Here is a 17192-nt window from a genome sequence, read left to right on the forward strand (position 1 = left end):
AACAAATTATAGGTCTTACAGGAACACTGAAAATTCACATGACTTTTCTGCCTTCGAAGCTGGTTTCCTGACACAGACTTTAAGAATGTGTTTCCTCTGTAGGCTCAACAAATGCCTGAAACATGCTGGTGAGCCAAGGAGAACAGCTGCCTCTCTTCAGATTTGAACTACTTTCACCACCACCCCCAAAACCAAGCACAGGAGCGTTCTCATTATTAGAGAGGATAAGTGTTTGTGCTGAAAGAAAAATGTAAATTGCTCTAAGAGAGATGCCAAATTAGCACAAGTGACCCACGACCAGAAATGCAAAAATCCTCTAGTGGAGATTTAAAGGCAATTGAATGTCTCACCAAATTAGCTCTGAGGCTGCCATGATGACAAGCCTCCTCTTGCACTCATGCTACAATTGCTATAAAACAGTTGTTGTTCCAAAGCATTTCTGATTAATTTCGCTCTATCACTAGGGAAAAAAATGCAAAATGTCACCATCATAAAACTGCCAGATGTGTGTGTTCAGTTAAATCATACAGACCCTTCAGGTGACAAATGTTTCCCTTGTCCTCCCGGCTTTGCCACTGCACTGCAAACCAGGTCCTTGGCTCTTCTGCCAAGTCCCGAGTTTCTTTTGAGCCAGAATAACAATCCTGCTAAACCCAGATGAGGTTCTGTAAAATGGATTATTGCCCAAGAGAGGTAAGCAAAAGACACAAGCTGCAGTGTGACAATACAGCAAATCCAGCAGCAAAGCTTCTGCTCTGGGATCAAAGGCAGCGCAGGCACATGACATGAAGCACTAACACAACACAAAATTAGGGAGCCAGTTCATATTCCTACAAAAAAAAAAAAAATTAAAAATTCAAACTGACTTGTCCTGGCTGGCTTTTGGCTGGAAGGGTACTGCCTGCCAGTGCTTCCTGACACATCAGTCACTCTCTGTCCCCTTCCAGCTGGCACTGGGATAAGTGATCCTGCCCTTCACACCAGTGGACAGCATGCAACCATACACCCAGCCCTGACCCAGCCCAACCGTACAACCCACTGGCCCGCAGCAGGAATGGTGGTAACGAATCGCTCCTCTTTAACGGTCACCTAAAGATGATCTGCACTCAGGCCTTCTGGGAAGAAAATGTCATTTTCACACAGGTCTGTATGTCATCATAAGGATCCAGACAAGTGCCAAGCCCTCCTGTTTTTCCTTTCTCTTGACAGTAACGACTTACTGTTTTTTCCCAGTACGTCCGTGCGTGCTCAGAAAGAAACCCAGCAGCTCAAAAGTGTTTCTGATGGAATACTATAGACCTAAAATATTTGATTAGCTATTTGTCATGAGATAAGTACTAAAAGCACACTGTAAGAACATTAAGAAACACCACATCTACAAGATACAGAAAGGCTGTAGTAACACACACAATGTAGAAACACAGGATGCACAGAGAGAAAACCCCTTGGTGGCATTGAATGCAACTAAGGCTTTTTGGGAACATCGCTGCATGTCTCCATAAGCTGAAAAACTACAGTGTTACCATTATTAAAATACTCCCTATAAGGAGAAAAGCAGGGCCAATGCTCCAAGGAGACATGCATGCAAGCCTTGTTCCCTTTCTAAAAATGAATCCTGATGAATATGTGACCTTTTTATGACTCCTTCCCTACTAACAAACTGGCTTCACAGAAAGAATGTGAATATACATTTGAAGCACATATTAGCAGAAACTGAATTGTGAAGATGTAAACTTCAGAATCTGCGTCAGAAACCTACATTTATCAGTTATTTCCATCCAGACAGGGGACAGAAATAAATCAATTGATGAATTCAACCTTTCAAACTCCCAAAGTCTTCAATGAGCACCTTGAGTGAACTTTAATGAAGATGTAGATAAAGATTTGTTGACTGAGGCTGAATTCTTCTTAGCAGCCCAGAGGAGAGGGACACACGAATCCCCCTAAACTTGGTGGGAGTTGGGTTCCTCACGTCCACAGCCACCAACAAAACAGCCACATCTGCAGTTCCTCAGCAAGCAATCTTAAAACCAACACAATAAACAAGCATAACAAAGCTGCAAGCTGTCTTCAGATAATTTCTACACAGAAATGAAATTCATATTAGTAAAAGGTTTGTACGTTCCTCATTCTCAGGGGAAAGCCCTAAAGCACACGCAGCAGGTCCATGCAACGCCTAGGTGACCCAGCATGGTGCAGGACATGCTCTCTTCTCAAACAGCAGTTCCCCACTTGGCACCAGCCTGCTCCCGCTGAGAGCCCAGAGGTGGCACTACCAACGTGCCACCAGTCACAACACCGTCTGAAACATGGCAGCTCAGCAGGACTTGCCCAACTGCACCCCACAGGGATTTCAAGTGCAGGCAGGGGGATTCCTCGCACTGCACCCCTATGCGGGAGCTGAGAGTATAAGCAATGGAGACGGGGCAAGACGTGGTGCTGCTCCCCGACGCACAGCAGCCCTGGCTTCCAACAGAACGGGCACCTCTGGGCCAGCAAAGCCGATACTGCCCACACCACCGCAGCCTGTGTCTGCCTTCATCAGGCCCACGGGCAGGAAGTCACATCGCCAAGAGGAAAGTCCCATTTTGGCTTCCCCAGTGCCCTGAGCTGCAGCACGCTGTGAAGTGTGGCGAACACCTTTTCCTCCGGCTTTTCCTCCTCATTCCTGTCTCGTCTATACTTTCTCACTACCTGTTGGGTGATGCTTTATAGCAGCATCTATCACTGCAGCATCCGAGTGCATCACAGGAAGCCAGAAAGCCCTCAAAGGCCTAATTTTCTTCCCAACTTTGTCATTTTGCTTTTGCATTTCAACTATTTTCATGACAACAGGCTGTGAAGCCATGAAGATCATTGTAGCGGGCAGCGAGCAAGGAAGAGAGCTGTTGTTACAAGCATACGCTTTTCTCTAATGGCAGCTTGGAAAAGTACTGAATCACATTTCTTGTCCAAATGTGCTCTACTCTGCAGTCTTGCATTAAGCGGTGAGTAAATAGTTTCCCATAAAAGCCCAAGGGCCTGTGAATGAGCCCAACAGAATCTTATTCCCTCTTTAACTTCCAAAAACCATTAACTTCTCCCTCTTTATAACTGCCCCAACTGGTAGTGATTTTTGGAAACAAGCCTCTTCAGCAGAGGAGCAGGAGCTGTGAGGCTGGAGGAGGCCAGGGCTGCAGCCCGGGAAACCATCCGGCAGTATCCCCTGCACCCTGCCACTGGCTCTGCGGCACGGTGACCTGCACTGCAGCGGGTGCACTGGCTGAGCCCATGGGCAGGTAAGCACAGCCAAAAAGTGGCGGCCTTCTGCAGCGACAGGGAGTTTCCTGGAAGAGCGGCGTGGCGAGCCCAGTCCTGGATGGCGTCTCACTGCAGGACTCCCTCTCCTTGGCTGTAATTCCTCCATCTCAACAGCAAGTTCAGAAAATAACATAATGAAAATAGTCTTTTTTTTTCCTCTCTTTTCTTCTTTTTTTTTCCATTCCTCGTTTTATTTTACTGAGCTACTGCATACAGAGCCGAATCTTTATTTTGGCTCATGTCCTCTTGCAATATCATTACCCGCGCGCAAAGGAAAAGCCCTCTGGAGATTTCCAATCCAAACAGGCCCTTGTTTTATCTACAACTATTTGAGTACATGACCTCAGATAACCCCGAGGCCAACTGTGTGCCAAATTCAAACTGCAGCCATGGGAACTTTAAATACAGAGAAGGTTTTCCAGCTTGCCTCCAAAGGGAAGACGTTGAGTTTCTTGCTCTCTTTGGGTCTGATGGAGCCGGGAAGCCGGGCTGTGCCCACGGGAGCACATCCCCAGAGCCGCAGTGGCACCACCGTGCCACTGAGTTCTCCTCCGCCGCGGGAAGCTGTTCAGTTTAGGCAGCAGCACAACTGGCCTCTGCTACGTACAAACAGTCACTGTCCCCTTTGCATCTCAGGGTACTGCTCCGGCTTCAGATTACTGAAAAGACAAACAGCGCACTTGGGCCAACAGACTCATATGTAAGACTGTGTTTGGATTACTCTGGACAGGGGAGGTTTTTCATCTTCATTAGCCTGCTGTTCACAGCCATATCCACAGCTTCTCACTGGGTCAGAGCCTCCCTGCTCCCTACTGCTGTTTATGAATCTAAATAAATCAGTTAATCTTGTATTTTGAATGAAACTCAGGAGACTTTGGCAGCTGGTGTTTCACAAACATTCAGTGCGTTGTGGGTACCTAACTCTGCAAGTCCTTAGAAAACACCAGCCCAGAGAATTTAGGCACCAGAATCAGTGATAAGTATTTTTCACAGCAGTGACAACTTGCTTTTTCTCCCCAGATCAATACTTCTTCATGTTACCACAAATGTATTAATATGAAAGAGGAGAATGAATCCTAGAGCTGAACGCAAGCACAGAGGAAAAAAATCTCTCAAGCTCTAGGAACAGCACAGGAATTTGGTCTTGACAGTCTCCATATCAGTTTCCGACACTGTCACGCTGAACACATGCCCACATTATTTCATGTCGGGAACCATCCTCAGTGAGAAGAGCACAGCCCGGCGACCCCTCAAGAGGTGCTCTGTTTCTCCTCACTGGGATTTCCGTGTCTGTGCAATGGGGCACTCGCCCCCATGGAGCCAGGCTGAGGACATGAGCTCGTTTCGCAAGCGGCTCTCCCAGCTGCACGCCGTTTGCTTCCCGGGGCACGCCAGGCTTCCTGGGACACAGTGCAGAAACACAGACTTTAAAATAAGCATTTACGCAGAGGCAGCTCCGACACAGGGATAGGAGGCAGCACTTAGATGCTAGGCTTTGCTTTTGCACCTTGAGCAGCCCCATTGCCTCAGTCAGGCCCCTGGGCACCGCAGCTCCTGGAGCAAGACTGGATCCAGTATCCAGCTGCTGGACAGGCTGGTTGCACAAACCTGGGGCAGTTTTCGGCTGCATGCAACCATACATTCATATGCATTATCTAGAAACCTTTGCATTTCAAGGCTGTTGTTATTTTGATCTTTACAACCCCTGGAAAAAATGGGTTCAATTAAGTCTCATCATTAGGAATTTACATAAGGTCACTTCAAGGCTTCGTGCATTTCCTCTGGTTCAGATCTCAGTGCTCTTGGTGTTTCCCCTCTTCATTTATAACCTCCTTGCTGTAGGGCATTCCGAGTAAATCATCCACCACCAGTTTCCTCTCTTCAGCAACATGCATCAAGTTTTTCATTCAGGCTAAATGAAGCTTCAACTACTCTGTACAACAGTAGCCCAGTTAAAGACACAGCATCATTTTGGGAGATGGCAGATTTCCCCTCAATAAAAAAAAAAAGAAATTATTTTAATACAGAAGAGAATGTATTAATTTTGATTCCTTTAGCAGGAGGAAAGATTTTGTTGCATTTGGTAGCACAAGTGCAAACTATGAACCAATTCTTACCTGTCCTCTGGGAAATTCATTTGCTAATCACTGAGAAGAGCCCTTTTCACTATGAATAAACTGAGAAACGCACTCAGAAGCTGTGAACTGTATTCAGCCACGATGCAAAACTGTGGTCAGGTGCACATTGGCTACAAGCCGATCAAAATGGTACGGTTTCTGTTTACATGGGAATAAGGACCCACCTGACTGCGCACTTCATTTATAAAGCTGAAGATCAAATTTGAACCAAAACAGATTTTGAACTGCCAGAAGGGTCCAAAATTAATGGATATTAACAGGGTAGGGCTGAGACAGGCTGAGGCTTCATCTCCTGAGCCGAGACCAGACAGCCATGGAGGACAGGCCACCCATCCCGGTGAGACCCTCCCTAGCACACTGTGCAGCACCAGCCAAATTCTCTTCATTTAGCAGGGACTGAACAGACAAGGGCTGTGGAAGCGCTGGCCTGAGCTCTTTCAGCTGTGGGCTCGCAAGGGCTTTGGCCAGCGTAAGCCCATGCTGACACAGCAGAGGCAGAGTCCTCCTGCCCCCTCCTGCGCGGATGCACATCTGGGCAGCTGCAGAGTGAACCAGACTGGGGAACTGAGCTGGGTTAAAATTAACCATCTGGTTTTGACAGGTCTGTTTCAACTGGGATCAGTTCCCTGATCCAGCGACCCTGCAGTTAAACAAGCACTTGTGTTGGGACAAGGGGGGCTTAGAGAGGCACCAGGGTAGGGGAGAGGTGGGAGAAGAGGCACGGCTTCATCCGGCAGCAGTGTCCGCCAACACCAACTTAAAACTCTCATGAAATCACAGCATAAGAGTCCCAGTCCCATTTCCAACAGACCCTCAGTGATCCTCCAGTGTTTTTCTGCCTCTCCTCTGAAAATGGCATGTAGGAGCCCAGTTCATTCACACATCATTCACACTCCTATTTGTAACCCATAAATATCACTGTACCATCACTATGCACTAGGGGAGAATGAACCTTGTCCTATGTCTGATACAGACCCTGGCTTAATTTTTCAGTGTCTTTCATATTTTCCTGTGACTTTCAAAAAGGATATTTTTCAACGTTAAAATGCACTAATGCCTCAAACTGGTGGGGATACTTTCCACCTAACCTTTTTCCTCTATTTATTCCATGTCCTCTACTGACACAGCTATCTCTCTTCTGCTAAGCAACCAGCTATATACGCATGGATGACTCTTTGCAACTGAAAAAATAACTAGGCTGATGCAGCTTAGGTAGGAGAATCTGACTGTGTGCATTCCTCCTGCGGCTGGCCCCAGGAAAAGGACACCCTGCCACTTTTAAACCTGGGAGGTCTTTGAGAGTTTGGCAGAAATCCCCTGGGAGGCCCGTCATTAGCCATTTAAAACTGTCTATAGTATAGGGCTGAATTGAAGCGTTGGACAAAGCCCCTGCAGAGCTATCTGTCAGGAAAGGCTCCTGATACTGGCAGGGGCTGTTAACAGTAACAATGATGACAATATAGTGGGGATTTTCAGGGGTGGGGACTTCAAAGAAACCCTAAAGAGGTATTTTTCATTAAGAAGTAAGAAAGCAGCTGAGTATTGTTTTTGGCCCTAAAGCTGAATATGAATGTTACTGCAGTAAGTCACAGATCAGCGACAGCATAAATAGACACCGATTTAAATTTGCATGTGCTGCTTTTCTGTACTGCTCCCATTACATCGGTTTTGCATTACCTGGCCAAGACAGCAGCCCTTGGACCATCCTTCAGGCTGATTACCTGGGGATCCTCCAGCGCTTATAAACATCAATAAGCAGCCAGCAAGCCCCTTATGATGGCTACTACGTGCCATTGGTGTGATCTTACAGACGGATGGTCTAGTGCCATACTGGCATGTTAGTTCAGGGTTTCAGCCTGAACCCCTTGGTCACCTGCAGCCTCCCCACTGGAGACGCGAGCCTGTGTCTCTCTGTGCAGGAATGGCATGGAAACCATGGCCGGCAGGCAGGAAGAGTCAGGAAGGGCTGCTGGTCCACAGGGACTTTTCTGCATTGAAACTCCATATCTGTGGTTCCATCACAGAAAAAAGGAAGATGATCATGAAAAAAGTGTAAGATGGATACCATGAAACACTCCTGCTACAGCAAGTCCTTCTCCTAACCATGAGAATTTACTAATTACACTGTTGTTTACCGCATGGACCATGATGATGAGCCTGTGAAGAGAAGTGCACTGATAAAACCATAAACAAGAATATTCAGTTGGAAGCTCGGCTGAGATGGCCGAAGGGCTCTGCAACCACAGCAAGATCCAAACATCGAACCCTCCTCTCGGGCAACCCATTTGCTTTTCCAGGCTGTGGCTGGCTCAGCCCCAGCTGGATTTAGGTGTACTGTGTTGCTCCCAAGCCCAGTCCCACCATAACCACCTGTAGTTTGTGTCCCTTTGAACCGAACCCAGGGCCAGCTTTCTCCCAACAGCCAAACCCAAAGCTATCATATCAAATCAGCACAGAGAAAGTGCCCTCAGGGTTTATGGAGCAGATTGACTTTCACACCTCACTGGCCACACAGAAGAAACCCAATCTAAATAGCGTAACTTTGCATAACCGATTATTTTCACTGGGGTAATCTGAGCCCTCCAGTAAATGCCACTAAATGCTGCTGATCCAGGGAAGGCCCCGCTCGGGGAGGAATGGCCCAACTGCAGAAGGCAGCCAGAGCGAAGGCTCGTCAGAGCAACCAAGGGCTGGTCCTTGCTGCGGGATGGGTTTCCTCCTGGGAGCGAAGGCTCAATCCTTTGGCACAGGCCAGTGTCTGCACAGAAGGAAGCGTGAATAACTTTTTAGTGCCCAACTCACTTACATAGTCAGAAACTGGAGTGTGCAAAAATGATCCAAGTGAAGCATGCTAGCCAGAGCTGTAAGGCAGGCTGGTGTGCAAGAAGCTGTCTGGCTTTACTTGATGTCTTTTTAACTTTCTTTTCCACAATGTCCCACACATATTGAGAGGCTTCAGCTTTCAGGATGACTCCCCAGTGAGCTATTATCCTTGCACATCGATCACTCCATCCTGTCACCAAACAGCCATTCACATGACCTTGTTTGTAGGGAACTGTGCTCCTCCTCTGACTCCTCTGCCACCAACTTCCTTCTCTCCAACCACCAGCTCATTTCCTCCTGCAGGACCCAGCTCAGTGATCTCCCCTTCTTTAAAGTCCATGAAATTAGACTGTCAAATTAAAACCCTAACAGCTGCAGAGAAGTGTCTGCCCATACCTCTGCAGGACACCCATACTCACTGCCATGCCCGAGGCTCCAGGCAGGGGCACTGCCCCAGGATCAGGCTGCCAGAGGTGGAGCGGTCCAGGCCATCAGTGCACCTGGGACGTAACTTGCTCCTGTGGTACCTCGTGACTACAAAGCACTGATCCAGCCGCAAATGGGAACTCCCGTTTCAGCCGGATCAGTCTCAACATCTGGCTCCCCACATGCCCCCTTCCCAAGCATGAGCTGCAAACATGTGGGCAGGGGACAAGGGGTGCTGGGCCACCTTCCTGGCTGCAAGACACCTGATAGTAACCACAGTCATTTTAAGGGGCAGTTAGGAGAATAAACCTGGCTGTGCTCACCTTAAACATATGATATTCTCCTACTTCACTAAATTGCCTCAGTAGGAGTAGCTCCCCCAGAAACCACAAAGAGAAAAGCCGAGGTGGGGGTGGGAATGGAGAAGTTACTGGGGATGAGAGAAAAACAGGCTTTCACCTGCATCTTCCCCCAGCACTTCCCTGAATAAAAAGATGATCAACTCAGACTGTGTATCTTGAGTTAAGACAGGTAAATAATCTAAATCCACTTGTCCAGAGAAAACATAATGACTCACAAGAAGTGTGCCCTGAATGTTACGTTTTCCCTTTGCCAAAACTCCTACGCTGTCATTCCTCCCTCTAAGCTATCTGGTGTCAGGAAACTGGAAGGTACTGGGCTGCCCTCTGGAAGAAATGATTTTGTGCTATCAGGAGACTTTGTTCCAGACAAGCACACTCTCACATAAACTCACTATAAAAATCTTCCTGCTACCAAGGGATTTCTATTGCCTTCTTGGGGGAAAAGAGAGAAAAATTTATCCTAAGCCTCTTATAAATGACTGATTCAATGATAGCATCCATGCCTAGCTCAGCAAAATCCCACCTTGGGCTTACAGCACACAATATAGCTGTATTTCATCAAGATAACTGCAAAATATAATCTTCTTCAAGACTGACACAATGTATGAATTGAGAAATTAATTTAAAAGCTTTCTGTTTCTCTTTTCACCAGGATACTGCTTTACCTGTCTCTGTTTCTGAAACACTGCATGATCCTTTGATGAAAGGGTTTACACAAACACAAAATGGTCTCTTCTTACATCAAGTAAGTCATTTAGACCACGTGAACCTTATGGGGACAAGGTCTTGAAAAGCCCAAACCCTACGTATGTTACTTACCATCTTCAACATCAGCTGAAAATGCCTTCGCAGCAGTAGATGAAGAAGGAAATCATGTACTGTATCCCACAGGGGTCCACAGACATACGGTTTTGGCATAGGGTGTCATCTCATACAATTAATACTATGAGTAACAGATATAGTTCATTTTATGCCAAAAGGAAGTTACACAGTTTAATGCCTAAAGGTCTTCAGATAAATGCTGTCAAGCAATTACAGATCTGGCAAATTCTACAATGAAGCCAAGTGTGTGTAGCTCAGTGTATAATGCTGACTCAAACAAAAGATTCAAAAACGCCTAGAGATCACACATTCTTCTGAAGGAACAAAGGTCTGCTGCCAGTATTAACGGCTGCCCAGGCAAACACTGGAAATCTTGGAGCACTGCAAAACTGTTCATTCTCATGAAGCATGTAGCAGGATTTAATTGCATTTGCAACAACAGGGCAAGGGTTTTGTGCAGGATTCTCTACAAGATTTGGAAAAACATTGTCATAATACTACCTGTGCTACAAGATGGCCCACATCAAACTTAGAAGAAAGGCTCCTTTCCAATGCTATTCAATCATCTTGATCTATGAAGGGAAAATAAAGGCCTGGAGGCCTTCTGGATGGATTCAAATCAATTTACTTCACATGATCTACTAATGAATCTGGTCACTCCATTGTGAAAACAAGAACTTTGACATTATTTAACTTTTAATGTACAAGGTCTCTCAAATAATGAGATCCACTGGTTGTATTGCTGGTTTATGTGTAGGATTACCATCCTGAGAACCCACCAGAATAAATATACAGCCATTCAAACACCAGGAGTTGGGCATCCCATCCTTACCATGATATACAAACAAAGAGCATTATAAGGGCACCAATGTCAAAAAGGAAGAGAAACTCCACAGTGTATAAAACATGGGAATTCTGACTTCTTGACACAGTCAATACACTGAACTCTGACCTCAGGAGGCACAGGGGACTGAAACCAACAGAACTTAAATTGGCTACAAATCTCTTGTTTTCTCATGACTTTTGAGAGAAAACATGGGGACAGTTTCTTTGGGACACATGGGAGTTATAGCTGTGTCACTGCCTTCTCCAGAGAGTTCTTCGCTTTCCTTACAGTCACTCCATCACTGTCACCCACTGACCTTTCATTACTTTCTCCCAGTGCACCAGCATCACTGCTGACCAATGCACTTCACGATCTGTCCAAACCCATGAGAGGAAGAAAAAGCCTTGTACAGAACTGTATAAAAGGACATTTACTCTGCACTACATTGTGTCTTCTTTTCTATGCTAGTCTAAATACAAGTGCTGTTTTCACTGCCGATCGTTGTTTGCTTGTGCTGTTTCCACTGGCTAAAACCAGCATTCTTCTAGCTAGTGTTGCCCTCCAGGAAAAAACACACATTCATACCTTTCTTGCATTTAGCAGAGGAGGACAAAACTGGTTCCCAGGAATAAGGATGACTTCCTCAAAAGAAAACATTTGCTGTCAGCTGAGGTTTGACCTCTAATGGCTAATTTGGCATCATCATTTTGAGGACTGTAATACATAACACCATGAAAAATTAACAGCTTCCCCCCCCCACTAAAGTTTAATATCCGTCTGCAGCTTTGCAATTGAAAATAAGAGAAAGGAAATAAATACACAAACGAAAACCTCAGGTACAGTCTCTCACATACGTCCACAAAAACAACCTAAAGACAAAGATCTGTAAAGGAAATTTCACTGGAAATCAAGCTTTTGCAGACACTGAGAAAGAAAGTCTGCAACATGAGACCGTCTTCCTTGAAGAAACACAGCTGATCTGCTGCATTCCCATATCTGACTTCCACTGGTCTGTGTAAAACATAAACTTCACGCTAACCCTATGAAAACAGTCAACATGCTAGAGAGACAACAGTCTGCTCCGAGCTGGTGAAAGGGGAAAAAAAAAGTCTCAGGCTGTCATTCTTCCCTTGCTGTGACCTTCATGCTCCACTGAATTTCTGAAGATACTGAAATCTTGGCAGGGAAGTGTACAGTCTGTGGGAACCAGGCAGCACTGTCCGGGCTCACTGGTGAGAATTAGGCCCAGTAGAGCCCTTTTTTTGGGGGGCTCTGAGCTTTACATGGACAGCAGCGCAGTGCTAAGCAGCTACAGGCTGGGAATTTTACAGAATTGGTGCTGTATGCACTCATGGATGGCGCAGTATGGACAGCATGCTGCTCACCCTGCTGCCTTGCACCCACGAGTTGGGGCTCGCTCAGTTTCCCGTGGGATTCATTACCTGGGAGCTTGGACGAGGCACGCTGATTCCGCGTGCCCCCATGTCCCTGCACGTAATGGCGATCATTCACTATGAGCTCTCACTACGGTTTATAAAGCCTTAGCGATCAGCAAATAAAATTCTCAACTGGAGACTCAAAAGTAGCACAATTTGCCACGACAAATTATCACAAACCCTGATGCTATTTAACGACTGTCGTGTAAGAGGCACTCCAAATAAAAAGAGCTACATCCCTCTGAATGAAATGCTGCTGCGCCAGGGCTAGGTGCGTTCACGACTGAATGCTCACATTCAGGCAGTCCTGGGACAAGTACCTTTTGAGGTCAATTCGCTCCCTCAACAATGTCTGCAGAGGCAGAATAATACCAGCTGTGCTTCCTGGCCAGAGTCTCAGCAGCACAAGTTGCAGATTACATCTAAATTGCCAAGCCCAGGATAAACAAAAAGATTAAGAGGGCCTTACCCTTTGTGTTGAACAATCGTACTCTGAAGCAAGAAATCACAGCCTACGTAGTGGGTAGGCACAGGGCTGAGTTTTCAGTTTGGGTTAAGGGCTGGTGAGGAGTAAGCAGCTAACTCACACATCTGGGGAAACCACAGATGCTGTTAATCACAGGTTTTCCTGACCTGTAGGCGCTGACAAATTGCATCCTATGGATGAACCTTTTATTAAACCACAGAGGGTTTCAAAACGATATTCTCTTTCTCAGCATTCCCAAGTCAACAAAATCCGGTGCGCATGACCCTTCTTAGTTCTTCATTTAGATGGTGACACGGCCCTTTCCAAAGAGATTTCAGGGCTGAAAGGAAGTAAATAGGGACACGATGTTACGTCAGTGGAAGGGATCTCAAAAGCTGAAACGTGGGCTTCGAGAACTGACATTTTCAAAATTCTTTGATGATTGCCTCAGCCCCATTTCAGTTGCAGACACTTTTTGTCCTAAGCAACTCCTGAGACAAATCCCTCACTGTCTGCCGGGGCAGAAACATTTTACAAAATACGTAGCCTTTAAATTCTACTGGTTTTTCACTGCGCATGGGGAAGGACAACTGGTACATTTAAAAGAATAAAATGACTGTTGCTCAGGCCAGGAGAGGTGACCACAAAAAATTGCCCTGGTCCCACTTCCATGACATGCTAAAGCAGGGAGATAGCTGCTCGGCTCACAAGTTAGTGAGAAAGATGATGTCTGGCAGTTCTCATCATCATCTGGACCGACAGAGCAACCCACATAAAAGGAACAAAAAAGCCTGCTGATCAGATTGGTGTGACAGAGGCTCATGAGAGACATGCACATTTTCAATCTAAACGACAGCTTGAAGGATCTATATTACTAATTATCGACTAATATTGCCAGAGTTCCCAGGCTGGCTTCAAAGGTTCTCGCAAAGTGCCCCAAGCACAGGGTTTTTCATCTAATCATAAGGCCTTTTTCTTTGTCCCTGCTAAATGGATTGCTCCATACTGCGCTCCCTCTGTGTAAATCAGCTTGCACATGATGAGCTTTGCAGCAATGAAATTTGTTACCTTAACCACAAAAAACCAGAAACATTTGCTGCAACTGTTAGAACACTTTTGCACCTAATTTCAAAAAAAATGGTGGTTTCCTCTCTTCCTCCCCCCTCCTCCCTGCCTACTCCTAATCCCATGCTAACACCTTTCTAAGAGGCTGGGGTGAGCAGCTTTGAAACTGAAAGAGCAGGGAAGGGGGGGGAAAAAAAAAAGATATCAGATCTCCAGACAATGAAGTAAAGCAGCTATCTCTCACATCCTGCAGTGCTCAGGCTGAGGTCATAAGTTAAACAGGACATCAGAATAGGTGATGTAATTTGCTTATTTAGGATCAGAGCATTCAGTGAAGTGAAAGAGACAACCTATTTGAATTTGCAGATAATCCTATAATAAATGCAGGGCTGTTCAGTTGCAGAAACAGCAGCTGGAGCCTGAGATTTTTTTTCCCTGCACATTTATTTTTGCAGGGGATATAATTGCAATCATTTTTCCTTGCAGGAAAGCCTTGAAACCTCACCTGGGATCAGCCTCCCATTGCGTTAGATATTGTTCAAACAGGGTCCCTGCCCTGGACAGCTTAAAGGCTAAAGGGTCAAGTCAAAGAGAGGGTGGGAAAGGAAAGAGAGGCCCAAGGGAGGCAAGGAGGTGGCACAGCCACACCACAGGACCCAGGTCCCCCAGCCCACTCCCTCCCTCGTACAACAGTAAAGCTTCAGGCTCAAAATTGAGCTGAGCAGCAGTTACACTTTCAAGTAAAGCGTAACTTAGCTTTTCTGAAGATGGACAGGCCCGCCTGGCTCCAAATCTGTCTGCAGAGCCTCATACCAGCAAGGATTTTACAGCAAAGTTATAAACCTTTAACGATGAGGTTCTTCTACAACAGGAGTAATTTATCGGCAATCCCGTACAACACTGAACACACTGTTTTCCCTTCAAACCATCGTGACAAACACTTGTGATATAAAGATTTAAAGCTAACAACTTGCACTGTTTATCTCCTCAGTTTATCACCATTCAAACCGCAATTTCACCCTGTCACTGCCGCACAGAGCGACATTACTCACAACCGAGGGCTGCCAGCCCCTTGCCTGAATTTATTTTCTTTGAGACAAGTGTTTTTTCACTGACAAGAAGTCAGCTAGGCCAGACACCATACCTTAGCCAAAGGGAGCAAAACGTCCTGGGTACCTCAGGCTCACCGAGAAAGAGAGCAGTAAACGAAGAGGCATTGCGCACACTGCCAGGTCAGTAGATGCAGTCTACACCTGCTTCAGATGGGTCTTCAGTCAGACGGCACAGAAAAGCAAGATGGAAAAAGCCATGCCAGTCATTCAGGTAATACCTGCCAAAACATGTCTGTTTTCAAGAGTTTCTTTATGAGACTGGGGTGGAGTTCATGTCCTCCTACTGTCCTACCAGGCCATACCCAAATGTCAAAGCAGGCAGGCATGCCCACTGCACGGACACCACATCTGAGCGAGGGTGGCTGCGGCACCAGGACAGGTGGGAGACAACCTCCTCCTTGAATGGATGGACCAGTGAGAGGAGCCAAATTTCATCCCCCCTAGAAAATAACCTAGCTGTTAGATGTTTGTATCCATAATGTAGCCATCCAGTAGGTCACCTTCTTTAGCAAGTTTGGGTTTTTTTTTTTCTTTCTTAAATGCTAGTTCTGTGTTAGAACTTCCTCCAAGTTGTCAAGAGCAGAGGATCACTGATCTTCCACTCAAGGCAGGTTGCTAGCTGACCCTAAGGGTGCTTACAACAGCCCCCGACAACTCCACAAACATCTTCCTGCCTAGTGTAAGGGACCACTGTGCTGAATTTATCATGTAAGAACACCCTCCAGCATGCATTTCATGTCACCCCTTCCTGAAGGAGCTACTTTTGGGTAATTGAAAAGAAGAAAAGCTGTATACAAGATATTCAAATGTGTGCAGAGGTGACAGACAAAAGACATTTGCATTTCAAATAGAGGGAATGGGTTTATTTCAAGTATTTTAAGGCTATGAAATGTAAGACTTCTTGGGGTTTTTTTGCATGTCACCAAAAGATTCAACTCATTTTCACTGAGCACCCCTAAAATGTTCCTCACTGAAGGCAATACCAGGCCTGGCTAAAGCTACTGTGCACAGGTGGATCCTCCATGACCATCAACAGAGTCCTTAAGATGCAGCACTTGAGAGACACATGCAATGAGAAGATCATACTTGGCAGGCCATAACTGACGCAGCCAGCAGCAGTCTCCATTTCTGGAGCCTTTAACCAGAGTAACCGAGTCGAAGCCCAGGACAACTGAAAGCAGAAATGCTGAGAAGCCCATGGGTGAAATTCTTCGTGCACTTGATTCTCTAAGTCAGACAGAGGTAACCAGTATTTGCCATTGTTTTAAACAGAAAAAGGCAGTATTTTGGTAGGGTTAGAAAGCAAGCCCATTCTTTATATCTGCAAAAGGGAGACCGTCCATCCCTGCTGAGGGAGCTGACAGAAGAAACATATTTTACAGCAATCTTGGGTACAACACTGAATTAGGACCTATTTTTACCGTGTGCTCTGCACTATACGCATTAATTGTTACAGCAACAATATTTGCTGACACACTCACTCAAATCATTTACAGAATAGAAGCCCAAGAGACAAAACAAGCCTTTGCTCCATGAGACAGAGAGTCAGGCAGGATGCCACATTGCTTCCTGTGACACACAGAAAACGCTTATCTACGATGGATGATCGCAGCCGATAACCCATCTCCAGTGCTCTGGCAAGCACAGCAGGGCTGTCCTTTGCTGCCGGGCCCACAGCTCAGACACCGTCCGGCAGGGCTCCACGAAGGCGAGGAAGGAGTGTGGCCCAGGTAATCCATCAGTATTACCCGGCTTCCTCCTCCTGCCGAGCACGTATGCTGCAGCACTTGGGTGTTTCTGGAGGCCCCGGCTTGCACGCCATCCGCTCTCCACTGCTACAGGACAGCCAAAACCCTCGGTCACCCATTAGCAATACACATTTCTGCAAGGAGGTGGCAGACCTCAAAGCAGTTTGCAAGCCCTGAGGTCTGTAACCCGGTTAAGGACCAGAACAGGCAGTATGGAAGGCACAGCTCAGCAGTTTAAGGATCTAGCCTCCATCCTAATTAAGACCAATTAGGTTTGCAGAGAATTAGGATGTTTCAGAAAGAATTTACAAATGAAGTGCTGAGGTCTCTGTTGGCTACAGTGGCCCCAGAACACTCTCTTTAAGGCAGAAATTTGCCATGCAATTATGCAGTATGATCCTTCTCAACCTGCTGCCTGCCGCTCTCCCCCTCGCGCACAGACCTACTGAGAGCTGCAGTGCCCAGCGCTCCTGGGTCATGGCTGGGCGTCTGCTGGACATGCGCGGCTATAAGAGCTTGGACTGTCCTCAAGAGCAACGGCAACGTATTAGTGAAACTTGTACAGTCAGAAGAGGACAGCTGAACAAAATTAGGTCCAAAATGCCAAAGCCTTAAATGTAGGTAAATATATGATTCAGAACACAGAGTGGTTTGACAAACAACAGCAT

General features: G+C 46.2%; 1 protein-coding gene across 20 annotated transcripts in view; it reads right to left on the reverse strand.

Moving 5' to 3' along the window:
- Positions 1–17192, reverse strand: part of EXD3 (exonuclease 3'-5' domain containing 3) — a 297484-nt gene that overhangs the window by 119339 nt on the left and 160953 nt on the right. The window contains exons 20-21 of one of the 20 annotated variants that reach the window (XR_005931367.1): positions 7116–7445; positions 3223–5292 (exon numbers count right to left, since the gene is read on the reverse strand). The exons of 16 other annotated variants lie outside the window; for them this stretch is intronic. Coding sequence is in view for 3 of the 4 variants with exons in the window: in XM_041119958.1 (XP_040975892.1) it covers positions 14912–14932 (21 nt within the window). In the remaining variant the exon portion in view is untranslated. Of the gene's footprint in view, positions 1–3222; positions 5293–7115; positions 7446–10558; positions 11412–11441; positions 12940–14896; positions 14933–17192 lie in introns of those variants that run through there. 3 more of the 20 variants (XM_041119960.1, XM_041119961.1, XM_041119958.1) reach the window with 3 other exon arrangements.

This window comes from Aquila chrysaetos, chromosome 24 (assembly GCF_900496995.4).
Source record: "Aquila chrysaetos chrysaetos chromosome 24, bAquChr1.4, whole genome shotgun sequence".
Classification (NCBI taxonomy): Eukaryota; Metazoa; Chordata; class Aves; order Accipitriformes; family Accipitridae; genus Aquila; species Aquila chrysaetos.